Below are 16,746 nucleotides of genomic sequence, written 5' to 3'. Positions count from 1 at the left end.
AGAGTAGAGTTTCGAATTTGGGTACTTTGTTGGGCCTACAGTTCACACTCGTGGGTGGAATCAATGAAATTTTTTAGACATAAAATCCTACATATAACATTTGAACTAACTACCTATCATTGTGCGTGTATATTATCTTCTGAGTGGAACTAATGAATAGGTAATTATAGAAAAAAAATATTATTATTCATATTATAAAAAATTAATATCACAGTAAGTCATTAATAACCAAAACCGTTTTATATTTATTTCATTTAAAAATTGACTTTTATCCTGTTATATATGTATGGGAATAAAGTTAGCAAATACTATAAATGTATATCTTGTTACATTGGAGGTATAGTATAATATTTGGATATTTTAAGAAAGCTCAAAGCTCATGGTGGAACCATTAATTGACCATAAAATTCAAATGGGATTTAAGATTTCCAGGGAAAATAAAAAAGAAAAACACCATTTAGTAACTTATATCTTACACGATTTAATTAGAAGTTGATCCGAAATCCTGCACAAGCTGGTTCAATTGGGATATTAGTGCATGATGAATGCTCAATTGGGACAGCCCTTCCACACCTTGGAGACACAGAAGAAAAGGAAAAAGAAGAAGGGTGAATTTGTCCCTCTGACATTTTGCACATGGGAAGGGATAACTGCATTTTTTATTATTTTTTTGCCCTCTTTCTGGCTCGCCTTGTCCTGCACTTGTGGGAGACACAAATATATTATGACATTTCATATTAAATTTCTCTCGGACTGTGGTGATGTGGTGTGCGATTGAGATTGCTCTTCATAATTGAATTTTACTTTTTTCCATGTTAAAGAAAAATTTCAACACATTCTTGAATTGATGCAAATCAGCAACATGTATGAGCCTTTTTCATTGCAAAAGATCAAAGTTTAAACCCATCAATGGCATTAAAAAAAAAGAAAAGATTATGTGTTTCACTTGATATGGTTACCCTGTATATTTTAATATTTATTTTAAACGGGAAATAGAGAAGAGAATCGTTTTTCCAAGGATTCGTTTCAATAATAAAAAAAAAAATCCCTCGTCTGACGTGACATGAAATAGGGGAAATAAGTAGTTTTTCTATCTTTTTGGTTTTTAAGACAATAACACTATATTAAAAAGTTTAACTTTTAGGATTAAATTTATTTTTTTAATTAGTATTACAATTATATAATTTATTTATTTATTTATTTTACTTTGTTTTTCTACTTTTTCAAACATGTTAAAATATTTTTTTTATTTTATTTTAATTTATAATTTATTTTGTATTATTGGATTGTTTCCTATTGTAAATCAAATTTTTTTATCTATATAATAAACCTTATTTTGTTTCTTCTTATTTCCTATAGTTTCTACTTTCTTTCCTATTCTTCCTATTATTTTTATTTTTGTACCTATCTAACTAAACACCATTTGATGAGTTATAAATTTCCTTTTTTATAATTATATATATATTTTTATGAGTGGATGAAATAAAAGACAAGAAGAAGAAAAGGGCAAGTATCTAACAAAGGAGACAGCTAGAGCATGAAGAAGGCAAGAAGGGCAAGACTCAGAAATGAAGAAGAAGGTCTATGTTTAGCCAACCAATCCGCACATTGGCTGACTTCTCTAAAGGTGTGCTTGAAAGAAATGTTCCACTCCTTGGCTGCCAATATGAGATCTAAAGAAGAGAGGGAATCAAAATTTGCATATATATGATGCCTTTGAATCCATTGGCCGCAACGACTCCAAATTAAAACCTGATTTGCTGGGGTTACCAAACAAACTATCCTTTAGGGGGAGGATGTCATTGAACGTTTGACGTCCCACTAATTCCAGACTCATTTTGATAAAATTGAGTTATAGAGATTAGATTCAATATATTTTTAGGACAATTTCATGTTATGTTTTGAGTTGTCATAATATGGATTGATGTGTGATATTATTTGCTCCAATCAGGTAATTATGGTGATGTTGGTAATCAATCAACTGGAATAAAAAAGACGCAACCAAAAATTGTGCACGAATATAATGATGATTGATAAAATCTCTTTCACAGTATACTTACGTCACACAATGTCAACATATATGAAAGGAGGAGCATCATTCCCTCGTGGGAATTCCAAATTTGATTCATTATATATTGATGAGAATTCCAAATTTTCCTTGTGGGACTTCCTTCACAAGGAGACAATCTCAACCACTATACCTAAGGAAAATAAATAAATAAAGTATACAATATTGTAATAATGCTAATACATATATATGTGTGTGAGAAAAAGAGTAGCATCTTGCCATTATTCTCTCGTATACCCACTATCACTTCTTCTCCTCAGCCACCTACAATCTCACATGGATATGAAAACAATAACTGGTTGCCCTCTGTTCCCCGTTTCCCAGCCATTCTGCCACCTGTCTTGCAAACTTTCTTCCATTAATCCTCTGTTAATTACCAACTCCCCAAGGTTCAACCCAATGAGCTTTAGCTATCATTAATGGATCCAAATATATGATCAACCGCTTCTGTTATTTCACTTGCTGACACCAATTTACTGTCTTCTTCAATCTATATCAATTTAGCGCCTCGGAATTAAAGGTGATACAATACAACATCACAAATATGCTAGTGCTAAGTTAACTTTTATTTATAAACATAAATAGACTGTTGGAAATAGGGGGAACCTACGTTTTGCGTAGGTTGCAAGTCAGAAGAAAAGTACAGAGACTTAATTTCACTTTGGCGATTTGACTTAAAAAAAAAAAAAAGAGAAAAGACAAATTGTAATACATTAATTACCTTGAGATTGAAAGAGTAGAGAGCCGTAGCCTCCGAAGATGTGATATTGAGATGCAAAATAGTTAGCCTAAGCTCTTGCAAGGCAACAATAACTTTCAACTTGGCATAATTACCATGTTCAAACAACCCGCTAGAGCCAACAACCTCTTGTATCTTTCTCAGTCTCTTTTGTGCCTCTTATATCTTAAATTCTTTCTCTCTAACCCACTTCTTGGGAATGGCATAGCTTTATTATGTTCAAAGAAAAACTGGCGAGAAGCTTTACGTTTTCATGTGACTCAGAATTTGTCAATAATAGAATCCAAAACGCAGTGGCAGCTGCTCATGCTCAACTAACAAAAATCTCTTGGAAGCAAGGTAAGTTTGAATGGGTATTATTAATTTTAAAATGAAATCATTTATGTTTGAATACTTTTTTATACTAATTAAAAGTAAGTCACGAGTAAAGTTTATAATAAATTAGTAAGGTGAGTGTTTCCCGTAGTGTCTATTGGAGTCGGGTTAATAATTGTGAGTGAAATTAGATGGTATAAGGGTCAGAATCACTTTTATTATGCGTAAAAAAAGGAAACGTATTGTGGCCTATAAATATGCCGAACAGAACACGCTAGTTACAAAACATTCATTGTAAATTATGTAATTTGTGTTGTTGAGTGATTATCAGAACAATCGAGAAGGAAAAGGGATATCAACCACAGCTCCACTTTGAGCTTCCCAAACCTCTACCTTGTACGACCAAAATGTACTTTTGTTATGCAATTTTTTTCACTCCCAGTTGCATTATGAAAACGCGATTTCATTAGCAAAACTGTGTCAATAGCAACTGCCTTTGTTGTGTGTGTTTACCATTGGAGCCATAACCTTACATAGTCCATGTTAGGCCTTTAGTAGTTTTTCTTGCATCGGCCCATCTTCTAAAACACTAATTTTCTGTTCAATTTGTCCAAGTCCTGGGCATTTTGCCTTGCTAAGTGATTACTATAAAATATATCAAAAAATAAAAATATTAATTTCTTTTATAAATCTTATCAGTAGACATAAATCCTATCACTCTTGAGAATTTTACCTACTACATTACTATATTAGGGTTTCAATTTCGGAGTTATTATCTTTTATATAAAACTTAGTCAGTACCGCTCAATACGAAAATTAGTCTCCTAAATCATAATTATGCCTGTAAAAATATACTAAATAAAAACAATTCAACTTAAGCTAAAAGGAATATTGAATTGAAACAAACAGCTTTGCTAAAAACCTTAGAATGGAATGATCTCGAATAAGTGCAGCGCATTTGTAAGTTTACATCCAAAAGTAATTCCCTTTACCTATTACTAGTACTAGTTCGGATTCTTCATTCCATTAAACACTAATCAATCAAATCATCCACTGGCATCACAGAAAAGGGAATCCAATACCCTGAGAACAAGCTTCAGTCTGAAAATCAAACTCCAACAGAGGAAACTTCATAGATGCGATGCCCACCATTGAGTGTCTCATAACTTATACCAGTGTTGATTTATCTGTTAATTATTATATTTTTAATTATACTTTCATCTTTATCTATTATTTCCATTTCTTTTCATTTGTAGCTTTTCAAGAAAAAATAAATTATATTATAATTAGAATTCTTAATCAACAAATATTTTAGATTTCTAATAAATAATTTATATTTTGATACAAGATTATTTTTAACTATTGATAATTTCTTTTAAAAACATATCAAAATCTAATTTAAAAATAAAGATAAAAATGATAGCTGAAAGATATAAGTAGTTAAAAAAATAAGTATATCAATAAAGAAAAAAAGAAAAGTTGTTTGAGATGGTAAAAAATAATTTTTTTAGACTAGTTGTTAAATTAATTAAACTTGAAATAAAAATTAAGAAGTATATATGAAAGAAATAAAAATTACAAAATAAAATAAAATGTTCAGGACATGATATTATCATATGGCATGCGACTAAACTAACGTGATAATAATTTTCAAAATTATTTAATATAAGAAAAAAAATCTAAAAATCCTCTCGTTGAATAATAATTTTTAAAAATATTCTCATTCAATATGCGTAGGATTGTGATAGATTGTGCTGTAGTTGTTAATTATGCTTTATGGTAATTGTTTTGTTTGTACTGGTAATACTAAAGCTTGTAAATTTTACTGGTATTGGTGTATTTACTACTGTTAGACCATTTCTTGTGGACTCTAACATGTTAATAATTTTACTTCATTTGTTGGCTGCTAAAAAAATATATTAATTCTCTTTTTCTTAATTATATCTTATAAAAGGAGAAATAATAAATTCTAAAATATTAAATAATAAATAAGAGGGATACGAGACATATTAAGCAATTGCAAATAATTTTAATATAAATAAATAAACCATCTTTATTATTATGCGTGCCATAACCTTGACAACAAATAAAAAGAGACGTGGAAAATAATTGTTAAATATCTTATATACTTATCATAAATGAAATAAAGAATAATAAAAGTCGTTTAATAAAGTTAAAAAATTAAATAAAAACAAATATATTGATTATATTTCTTAATTCGTATACTATTTAAAGTAGATAAATAATAATAAAACAAAATCATCAATTATTTGATCATCTCGATCATAAGCTGTGGACCCATTCGAATTTCTAAGAAAAACCGCTTGTCACTTATCCTGTTCTTAATTGAGACCAACCACATCTAAGCAACAGTGCATAATTCATTAATGGAACTACTTTATTCTATTTTTCTTATTTGGTATCACCGTAAGTCCTTAGATTTCTCAATAATATTCTAAGATATTTTTACCCGTTTCAATCTGGCCTTTAAATCAATTATAAGATATTTTTTGGTCAGAACTTAATCACCATTAAAATTGTTCGATGTTTTCCAAAAGCATATTATATAAGAAATCAAATTCTAAGTCTTTTTTTACAAATTCAATATGGATGGGCAATTAAACTACACCCCATTGTGTACTACATTAATTAGCTTAACTAATTTTTAAGGTAGCAATTGATGCAAATGCTAAAGTGTGGACCAAAAGTAAGTTCTAAAGCGTGCTTCATGTGGGGTTATGAAGAGAAATGAAAATGTTAAGTACTACAGAAAAAGCATTTACTTTAGTTTTGTAAAATGGATTAATTGAATTAGATTTAAATATGCATGATTTGCTTAAGGGATGCATGAAATATATTACTTGTCTGAATTATTGAAATGCGGTTTATACATCTGGCTGGTAGAAAACTTAACTTGATATCAATTAATTTTTCCTATTAGAGTATAAAGCCAAATTCGATTATTCCATTCCCATACTGCCTACAAATAAGTTACAGCTTCTTTCCCTTGTAAATATATTAAAAATGGGGTGAAAATGCGATATAACTTATGCTTACCTTTGGCTTTAGAAAAGCATAGCACTTTCTGGACGATGCCTTACTTTGCTGCTCCAAGTGCCCTGCGTTCAAACTCACAAACATGGACTCCCCACCCCAGTGCCTTTGCTGAACCAACCCAAATAATTCCAAGTAAGAGAAGAAGACCTTTTGCCATTCTGATTCCTTCAAATTAATAACATAACCTTAGACACTGCAACTTGGAAATCCTTTGACTTTTTACCATTTCTAACACACTGAATTTGCAAAAAACCAACCCCTTAACAAAAAATACAAACTCCTATGGCTATATATAATTGCTGGTTAGAAAAGGAATAAAAAAAAGGGCAAGAGTAGCAGCAAATTGCACATTATTACATTACACTGAATTGAAGACAGAAACAAAACAAAACAAGGTAGAGGTAGTAGCTTCATGGTCCTATAAAAATGATAATCATAGATCGACATCGCAGGGTGTAACTCCGAGGAGAGGAACTTGACCCACCAACCCTTTCTTCAAACCCATCAAAACATCGCACTTAACGTAGAGCCCATAGTGCGCAGTTTTGATGGCCCCAGCCTTCCACCGCACTCTGCCCTGAAATATCAGCCTCAGACCCACCACCCCATAAGCCTCGTCCATCGCCAACCCGTTCGAAACCTCCACCGACACCGGGAGCGGCGTGCCTCCGATCACCGGGGACACCGAAACCGAGCTGCGCTTCTCCTGGTACAGGGGTGGCAGCAGAACCTGCGGCGTTATGGCCTGGTTCCTGTACGAGACAAAGGCGGAGAACCTGTCGTAGTAAATGGAGACACGCCTGTTCGGGTTCTTTATGAGGACGGAGAACTGCATGGTGGTTGACATGAGCGGCGGCGTGCTGGTGTTGAGGCCGTAGATGGCGGCGCCGATGACCGTGAAGCGCGGCTTGTGGGGACGGTAGACCAGCCAGAGGACGAGGAGAGTGACGCCGGCTAAGAGGAGGAAGATGGTGATACCTGTGCACACTGCACGTCTTGGATCACCGGAAACTTTGTCCTTTGACATTTTTACTATTTTGCTCTCTGTGTGTGTTCGTTAAGAGAGATGGGAGGTCAATATAGGAGAGGAATCTATGAGGAAAGATCAGTTGCATAATTTTACTTCACTTCACTTTTTTTTGTTGCATATATACACCATACACGTGTGGGTCTTATTTTTTATTTATTTATATATGGCATTTGTTTCTTTAAGCAACTCTTACTCTTTTCTACATTAACAACTTTAATCTTGTAACTCTTACGAAAGATGCTCTAGTATATCACAAAAGTCACAAAGGAGAGTTAGAATTGGGTCACTTGCTATAGTATTGGAATACTTTTATATCTCTTTTACTCCATTTTTTCTTCTTCTTCTTCTTTTTATGTTACATTACTTATTATTATACCTTTCACTTTTCTTTTTCTATCTCTTACTATACTAAGCATATAAGTCTGTGAGTGTTTTACTTCCCCCCACCCAAACTCGTAACTTTCTCCCTCATTTGGCTTCTTCTTACATTTGCTTTAAGGTTAAATTACAATTTTAATTTCTCAGTAACTTTTTAAATCAAATATTTAATCTTTTTAATTTTTAAAATAAATAATTTTAATTCTTTCATCAGTTAACGTAGACATAACACTTATGTTGTAAGAGCTTAAATAAAATAAAAACAAAAAAAAATCTTAATAGGAGTTAAACTAATGAGATTTTATTCAAAGATAAGATAATAAAATACTAATTTTATATTTTTTATATTATTTTATATTTTTTATTTTGAATAATTTAAATATTTTTATTTTTATTTTACTAATTTATAATTAAATTTCATAAATTAATATATAAATTATTTACATAAATTATTTTATAAATTAATTTAATATACATATTAATTATAATATTTAATTTTTTAGGAAACTTACATATTTTTTTAATTGTGAAAATTTATTTAGTAAACAATTTTTTAATGCCAATTATATAAATCAAGAAAATTACATAAATTAATATGCAAATTATTTGATTTAATTTATAAAAAAATATGTAAATTTATTTTCATATATAAATAATACAAATTTTATTTTAATTGTAAAAAGTAAATTTTTTTAATTTTTTAGATTATTTAAATATTATTTTAAGTTTACACAATGTATAAATTACATAATATACATAATCTACATATTAGTTTATGTATTTTTTTAAAATTATAATAAAATAAGAACAGTTTTTTATATATAATAATTTCTTAATTTATATTAAAATAATTTTTTTATAAAAGTAAATACATGTAAAAATAAATATAAACATTTTATTATAATTTATAAACTTTTATAATTCAAAAAATTAATAACTTTTAACTAATAATACATGTAAAATAGTGTTTATAAAATTGGGTCCTCCTTCTTTGCAAACCAAAATCATGAATTTTACAAAATCAAAAGAGCCGATTTTGCCATTAAAAAGTTGGAAGATGAAAATCGAAAATTTTGTAAATCAAGGAGAATCAAAATTATAATTTAACTAATTATTTAAACAAAATAAGTGTCTTTGTGATTTATTGTGTTGTCTTTGAATAAAAAGTCATTAGTTAAACTCTTATTAAGACCAATTTGTTTCTACTTTATTCAACTGTCCTATCAAAAATAATATATCATTTTAAAGTCAATGTTTGACTTTGGATGGTCAAATGATAAAATAACTAAAAAAAATATTCTAGAAAATAAGAGGACTAAATGTATTAATTTATAAATAAGAAAATTAAAATTGTGAATTTGAAATGATAAGGGGACCAAAATTACAAATTATTGTTTCTTTTATTGTCATGGAAGATGAATAAATACTAACAATAAAGATAACAAAAAGAAAAAAAAAAAACAGAAATAGAAAGAGATTGCATTTCAAAATGATATTACACGAATTTAAATTGCGGGTGAAATTGTAAGCAAATAAATTCATGCAAATGCAGTTGTCGTTGATGTGAGTTCTCCTAAACTTTAATATTGTAGTTTGTTTGTTTAAGGAGGACTAAAGTAACGCTGTATTTGGTGTCATAGAAATATGATAAAAATGGAGAAGAAACGTTGAAACTTTAATATTGTAGTCTGTTTGTTTAAGGAGGACTAAAGTTAACCCTTTATTTGGTGTCATAGAAATGGAAAGGAAACGTTGAAAATAAGATAGAGGGAAATAAATGAGGTTGTTTGTCAAATAAGGTAGGAATTAGTGAAGAAGCATATCCAAAAAAAAAATGAATTAGTGAAGAAATAAATTAGAAAAAAAACGTGGGTACCATTTCTTTTTTACTTTCGCTCAAAAGAGGTGAGAAACGACAATTCATTTAAGGTTATATTTTTGTCAAAACACCGCCGCTCATGTTGGGTTCCAAACTAACCTCAATACTCTTTTTTCTTAAATTTGCTCTGATTTGGTCTATGAAAGGTAAATAGTGTCCCATAATCGATTAGCCTCCTTCAGTAATCAATTATACATGACAAAATACTAACCTCGCTCTTCTTGTTTGGTGGCTTCGTCACTGAACTACTGAACTGTGCTACTCTTGTTGTCTTTGATAATTGAATATGTTGTTTTTCATTATCAATTAAAGGATTTAAGGTTATCATTTTTAAAACAAAATAATATTTTAATTATAGTATAATTTATCTCTTCTCTTTCCATTCAAACCAAACAACTTTGTAGTATCATTTCTTTTCAATTCTTTTCTATTTCTTTCGACCCAAATAAACCAACATTTTCTACTCTATCTTTTTCTTTACTAAAAATTTGCATCTAGCATGAACTTTAAATATGTGCAAGGTTCTCTTCCGAAAAGATGAAATCTCATAAATGATTCCTATATAAAAAAAATACAAGCTACTCAGGATGTTTCACATAAAATTTCGTTCCATAATAAAAAAAGTATACAAATATATTATTAATAATTATATCCTATAATTAGTTGTCCCCAAAACAAAAGATAAAGCAATACTAATTCATTAGTGAGAAATACGAATTAGTAAGAAATACTGAAAATCTTAAGTTAAATTAAATCAAGTGCCTCATTTAATTTCTTCACAGGTAAGCTAATTTAGCTTTCATGCTGCTTATGCCAGATGATGCCAATAGTCAAACCTATAATGAAAATCAAATGTGGAATCAACAAAGTTCACCGCTTCCTTTTGCAGTTTGTGTTTAAAAACAAAAAGAATAATTTCCTTTTTTAATTTAAGCATGTGGGGGCAGATGATGGTGCTTTAAATTTTTTATCTTGAAAATAAATGAAGCACCTAAAGAGAACAAAAGTAGAGGAGGACGGGGAACGGAAAGAAGAGCTAAAGAATGAGATGTGGCTCAATTTGACTCCTTTGGCCGACATATGGATAAGCTTAGACTAGAAAAATGAACAGTTTATGCATGGAATGAAAGAGAGATGATGTGTTTTCACTTCAATTATACAAATGTTTGGACCATGCCTCGTCAGATCCTACAGCAAACTCATCATGCTGTGTGTCCTACAACTGGTATGCACACGTCACATACAATTTACACACATCACACATGTTCACACTAGTTATGCTTTCGGGGGATAACCTCTGCCCTGTTTTCATATGGGTGTATTTGCAACCGGAGCCAAGTGTTCTCCAAGTTCCAACAAGCCACGAAAATGCTTTCTAGAGTAAACCAACACTCTGCGTTCAGTTAACACGCTTGGCGATCATTTCAGATGGAACTAATGATACGCGAAAGAGAGAGGAATTAGGAAAAGAAAAGTGAAGTACATGAACGGTCGGGGGGGACCATGACCGCGTGAACCGCATAATACAAGTACTTTTACAAATCATAAGGGAACCTCAGAGGCCAATAGTTCCAACGTGCAATGTTCCAGGAGTCTTATGTAGTGACTACAGCGAATCTCAAAACAAATTATCAATGTACCCATGTTAACTACATTAGCTTGATAGTGCAACAAAAAGGATACTCAAATGATCAATGTAAAGATTAAAGAAAGATCGTTTGATTGCAAACCAGAGATGCTTGCCGAGATATATATATATATATATAAAAGGTATTTGAATCTTTCAAGACAGACGCATACTGCCTATACAACGATAGCCCTATATTAGTATTCAATCAAGAAAACAAATACTCTAGGTAAAATCAAAACTTCAAATCAATCCTACTAAATAATTACAATCCTACATTCTAAGAGACAGCCAATATAACAAACCAGAAGAAAATACTAACAATGCTAAGAAGAAACATAATTTCACCAGACAAACTAGATCCTACAGTTAATCCTTGTCAAGAGAGGCAAATCAGTTTTGGAAGTCAGACTGTAATTCAATGATGATGGTAACAAAACAATTTCAGGAACCACCACCCACATCTGCTACTGGATGATCATCGTGTACTTGGCGAACAAATTGCCCTTTCACGCGAGGGCGCTGCTCTGCCAATCTCTTCCGGCTTTGATATCGCACCTGTGCAAGAAATTTGAATAATGACCATCTGAAAGGATCTTCCAAATATGTCTTTCTAAGCAACTTAGACAAGAAAGTAACCAGATTCAAGATGGTGAGATTTTTAAAATATGGTATAGGAGTTTCCAAGTTGTCTAAAACCACTGAATGCATTAATCATAAATTAATGAAGTTTCAAATCCTAAATTCTGGTAATTTCGGGAATACATGGCAGCAGGTAATTGCATGATGCCCCGATTGTACATTTACCATAAATATTTTTAGAGCTACTACCATAAATATTTTTAGAGCTACTACCATAAATATTTTCATAGTAACTCTTTTCAGAAGCAGTAATAGCATGGTTGCAATACCTTTTTCTCATAGCATCTGTCTTTCCGCTTCAGTCGAAACTTTGTTAGAGCTGCTTCTCGTTGGCTAGTGCGATGAGAATCTGTCCCTATGAATCCATCATAACTGCGTTGACCACTATCAATAAAAATTTCATGGCTCTCCTTGGCTACCTTAGCTGAAGTAGCATTTCCATCACTTCTGTATACACCACTACTATTATGATTTGCTGTGTCATGGAAAAAACTAGGACCAGCACTCTGACTAGCAGCAGGAGAGTCATGTGTCTCACATTCCAAATTGCTTTGATCATTTACATTTTGATCAGAAGCATGGGTTGCATCTTCCAACCAGTGATGACGTTCTGAGTTGTGACTTTGAGGATTGGACTGGGAGGAAGTGCTTGTGGGAAATGGAGAACTCTCTTTCTGGCACACTGATTTTGGAGTCGATATGGGATGGACACCTGATTTTGCATAAAGCTTAGAAGGGAAGACATTTCCATTTCCTTTAGACTTGTGATCAGAAGTAACCCCTGTAGCAGGAAACAATCCAAGTTGACTGTTTGGTAATTTTGGATCAACTTGTCCAGACTGACCAATGACTGAAGTGATGATTTTCTCCTCCTGATTTTGACTTTTTTCACTATATTGATGAGAAGTAGATGTATTTTTTGATAATTTAAGGGATTCATGAGAATTCTGACTGGCATTGGTTAATTTAGCAGAGATAGTTGATGGTGTTGGAAAAAGGGGCTGCAACAACTTACTATTACTATACCTGCAGATAAGAATTTTATCACATCATCAGAAATTTTCTAATGTATTTTTCAGAATTGCAATAGCAAACATGCTTTGGAATGCAAGAATTGGTACTGATTTCTTGACCTAGAAAAAAAGTACAGTTACATACAGGTCCGCACACACCCCTGCCCCACTCCAAAAAAAAAAAAAACAGGCTTTCAAATTTTGGGAAGTACTATTTAAATTGCTGATGACTGAGGATAAAACACAACAATATATCTGGTGTCAATTGCTTTAGTCCATATGATATCACCATTTAGTCAGCTTTTAACACCACTAGTCCAACATGCAGAAAAATAGGAAACAAACTAGAAAGTATATGTATAAAGAAAATTATAGAAACCAAAGATAAACTTCATTTTGCTGACTGTCACTTTGTTAGAACAAGGAAAGCTTTGTACAACACCAATCTTCAATATTTCACTAAGAATTAAAAAATCACAACCAAATAGTGAACTCACCTAGAAAAGGCAGAAGCATTTGAATGGTTCAATATTTGCCTTTCCTTGAATGCAGCTTTACATGAGCTTCCAGGAAAATCTCTTCTTAAAGAAAGTTCCAATTGTGTATCAAAATCAAACTTGGCAGTGTTACCACTACTGAAACTACATTTTTCATCAGTGCTCTTTGGAAGATTCTTGAATGTAGCAATCAAGTCAATGGCGCCAGTAGAAGGATCTACCAGTTCATCACTGCATCTATGAATATCTGTATTAATTTCAGGATTGGATTTTATCAACTCTATTCTTAGAACTTCATCTTGATTTCTCGTTTCATGGCACTCATAGCTTTGACCTAGCCTTAAACCTGTTGGTTTAAAAGTTTTGTTGCACCTTGCATCTTCCAATATAAACAGTGATTTCTCTGTAATACAAGCTAACTATCACTAAGAAACAAAATAAGGGCAAAAAAAATTGAACAAAAGTACAAACTAAAAGAAAGTTGCACACCTCCAGCTTCATCATTATGCTTATCTGACTCCCTTTCACATTTGGTAGAGTTTTCATGCTTCACTGTGTCAATATTGCTCAAATTTGAAGAGCTCTTCAGCTGCAATATATCCTGCATATTTTCCATGTAGGTACTCTCAGCTTCCAAAAATGGCGATGGGCAAGTGCTCTGCACAGGAGTTGGCAAAACATGCAGTTTCTATGTGAAATTTCATGAAGCCAGCCTAACCTATTAAAGGAAAATTTCCCTAGTTGGGAGAAAAGTGGCTTCATATTGTAGAAGGGATTCTAGGTTTATGTCTTTGTATGTTTCTCAGATCAAGCAATGAAAGTGTAGATAAAACTTTAGAAATTAAATCAGCACAATTAAAAGTTAACAGCTGTTTCACACCTAACACACTGAAATCTGAGAAATAGACATATCTAACAATCATATAGAAGCATGTTATTTCAGTGAAGGTTTAGGGGCTGGGGGAGGAAAAACTTACATGAGCCTCACTTGTTTTCTCACTGCATTCATCATCTTTTGGTGTAGAAGCCACAGAACCACTAGAGTCATTGCTTGCAGCATGGTTTTCTGCAGCAAAACCAAGTTCAATCTCCGGCAGTGTTAAATTTTGAGGAGGCCTGCTTATCTGTATTAAAAAAATTAAATTGAAACAAGAAAAGAAAAGTAAATATAAGTCAAATTAGTAAGCCCACACTTAACAGACAAAAGAAATATCAAAAGGTTGCCAGAAAAAAATTGAAGAACATGACATACGGCGTGCCTTCTCCATACATGCTGCCACAAGTTTCTTAGCTCATTCTTGCGAACAGGTTTTATAAGAAAATCAGCTGCACCTTTTAACATGCATTTAAACACCATGCTTACTGAATCATGAGAAGACATCACTGCAAAACCATAAGGAGTTGAGACAAATTTGAGTCCATTAGCCACATGTAACTACTAATAATTAAGGCCACACAGTACCAATACAACACATACTTATGACAGGAATGTTTTTGCAAATGTCATGCTCCATGATTAAAGTAAGAAGTGAAAATCCAGATATTGATGGCAAATCCACTTCTGTTAATATGAGATCTAAGTCAAATGCTTTGTTCTTCAATGTCTCCCATGCCTTTAAGCCATCACAAAATGCAACAACTGCATGTAAGAAATTACCATTAAGAAGTTCATAAGGATCTTGAGCTCAAAGGTAAATTCATCTTTCACGCACTAGCTTGTGCCTACACTACACAATACATAAATCAAACACCACACATTTTCATGCAGCAAAGCTACCCATTATATTTAATTAAAAAAAAAACATTATTTAATGCATGTACGTTGTGATTAGTTTTTGTTTTTGTTTTTTTTAACTAAAATTAAGCTTCTAGGTCGAAAGGTCTCTAGTGAGCACTTTGAAGATTGATTTTCTTATGACCAAGTGAAGGTGGATCATGTTCTTCATGAAGCTAATTCACGCGTGAATTATATTACTTGGCTAAGCTGGGCATGCTGGAAAACGATCACATGAAGCAGTAAGCGGATCAAAGCAGATTGATAGCCAGTTAGATCAAACCTCTAAAACTTTTAAGTTCAGAAACCCTCTCTAACCGTTCCTTTCCCCTGATTAACGAGTGTTGTTACCTTGATCCACATCTCTCGAAAATAACGCTGTCGGGGTTTTATCCTTTTGTTGTTGTCGTCATGTTTGACTTACTATATTTGTGATGAAGTTAGAGATACATACAGAACCTCAATGTTTTTTGTCCACGGTTCTACTTTACATGCATGAATAACAAAAATGCAGTGCAATGTGGTACGACCTCAAAAACAGGAATATCTACTTTCCACGTTCATGGAGAAGTGAATTTCTGAAAACGTTGTCATTAATTATCAAGTTGCGTTCTATTATTAAAGGTGTTTTAAGAGGAAGGAAAGGTGGTTTATATTTCCTTGAGAAACATAGTTTTTTAAAAGAAGAAAAGAAAAGAACCTTTGTAACCGCATTTACGGAGAAGTGCAGCAATGATCTGTCGAGTAGAATCATCAGCTTCGACAAGCAAGACCCGAAGCACCATCCGAGGCAGAAAGCGCTCCCAATGAACAGCGGAGGCATTGTTGCTCTGTTCCCCCTGCGTCGCCTGCATCACAGCCGGCACTTCACCCATTCTCAAACAATCTGCTGCTGCTGCTGCTGCTGCTGCATTAATTAAAAACCACACTATAAACGCATCAAATGCCAAAGCCCTAATTGGACGCCAGGAAAAGAAAGAAGAAGGAAAAGGCACCTCATGCTTAGTCTTAAGTTGAGCAGTGAAAATATCTGAAAAGTTGGCTAAATTGAGTGGAGGCAGAGAGAGAGAGAGAGAATTTCGCAATTTTCAAACCGCCTTCAACCTGGCCTTACAACCGCGAAAATCCAACAAAATATCTTCTGATGGCAGATATATGTGAATGTGGATCTCATCACTCTCATTCCATTCCGTCCAAACGTGGCCTGTCCTTCCCCTGCTGACGCGTCCCATTCTCCGCCATTGGTTTTTGATTTTCCCCTACTCCACTGGGATCCACCCAATTAGACACGTGCCTGCAACTCAATAAATAATTATAATAACCTCAAAGATATTTTTTTGCCCACGTCAGTAATGCTCTACCACATTTTGGATTTCCCGGTGGCCACTCTGACACGTGGAACGTTCCTGATTCTCTGTTTGTTTCTCCTGACACCACCACTTCAATTATTTCTCTCTTGCTTTTACATTTGTCTCTGCTTGTGCCACCATTTGTTTTCTTTTTTCGCATTTTTATTTTTCGCGCAACTTCTAACTGAATCTACGTAACCCTTGTGCACCTTGTATTTCACTGTTTCTGTTCAAATTTACCCACTTGACAAACAAATGTGCAAATCGTTTCGTGCCAAAATCTCATTAGTGGTCCCGCCATGGTTTCTTCAATGAGACAAATTGTTTGGTAAAAAAAAAAAAACCCAGTTGATATAACAGAAAAGGCTTAAATTGCTT

General features: G+C 32.7%; 2 protein-coding genes across 17 annotated transcripts; both read right to left on the bottom strand.

Moving 5' to 3' along the window:
• Nucleotides 1–6,067: 6,067 nt before the first annotated feature.
• On the bottom strand, nucleotides 6,068–7,336 carry LOC100804161 (NDR1/HIN1-like protein 12). Its single transcript, XM_003554739.5, has one exon. It carries the CDS (start codon nucleotides 7,204–7,206, stop codon nucleotides 6,613–6,615), a length of 594 nt encoding a protein of 197 aa, XP_003554787.1. The 5' UTR covers nucleotides 7,207–7,336; the 3' UTR covers nucleotides 6,068–6,612.
• Nucleotides 7,337–11,202: 3,866 nt separating this feature from the next.
• Nucleotides 11,203–16,174, bottom strand: LOC100809490 (two-component response regulator-like PRR95). Of its 16 annotated transcripts, none has more exons than XM_006604851.3 (9): nucleotides 16,015–16,174; nucleotides 15,720–15,926; nucleotides 14,723–14,884; nucleotides 14,498–14,628; nucleotides 14,223–14,369; nucleotides 13,735–13,903; nucleotides 13,246–13,660; nucleotides 12,005–12,761; nucleotides 11,203–11,651 (listed from the first exon to the last, which is right to left on the bottom strand). In XM_006604851.3, the coding sequence occupies exons 2-9, from the start codon at nucleotides 15,892–15,894 to the stop codon at nucleotides 11,538–11,540; spliced, it is 2,070 nt and encodes a 689-aa protein (XP_006604914.1). In that variant the 5' UTR covers nucleotides 15,895–15,926; nucleotides 16,015–16,174; the 3' UTR covers nucleotides 11,203–11,537. The 16 variants fall into 16 exon arrangements, with proteins under 16 accessions (XP_006604914.1, XP_006604915.1, XP_006604916.1 ...); XM_006604852.3 differs by having other exon boundaries at nucleotides 13,246–13,648; XM_006604853.3 differs by having other exon boundaries at nucleotides 13,735–13,846.
• Nucleotides 16,175–16,746: the final 572 nt, after the last annotated feature.

This window comes from Glycine max, chromosome 19 (assembly GCF_000004515.6).
Source record: "Glycine max cultivar Williams 82 chromosome 19, Glycine_max_v4.0, whole genome shotgun sequence".
NCBI lineage: Eukaryota > Viridiplantae > Streptophyta > Magnoliopsida > Fabales > Fabaceae > Glycine > Glycine max.
The sequence above is the reverse complement of the archived record's forward strand: the minus strand, read 5'-3'. Positions and strand labels throughout refer to the sequence as shown.

Excerpts from the sequence above, each read along its gene's own strand:
- LOC100804161 (XM_003554739.5), bottom strand. The coding sequence starts at position 7,206 with ATGTCAAAGGACAAAGTTTCCGGTGATCCAAGACGTGCAGTGTGCACA.
- LOC100809490 (XM_006604851.3), bottom strand. The coding sequence starts at position 15,894 with ATGGGTGAAGTGCCGGCTGTGATGCAGGCGACGCAGGGGGAACAGAGC. Across the intron at positions 14,885-15,719 it reads CCGTAAATGCGGTTACAAAG|TTGTTGCATTTTGTGATGGC; the intron begins GTTCTTTTCTTT and ends TCTTACATGCAG. Across the intron at positions 13,661-13,734 it reads GCATAATGATGAAGCTGGAG|CTTGTATTACAGAGAAATCA; the intron begins GTGTGCAACTTT and ends AGTGATAGTTAG.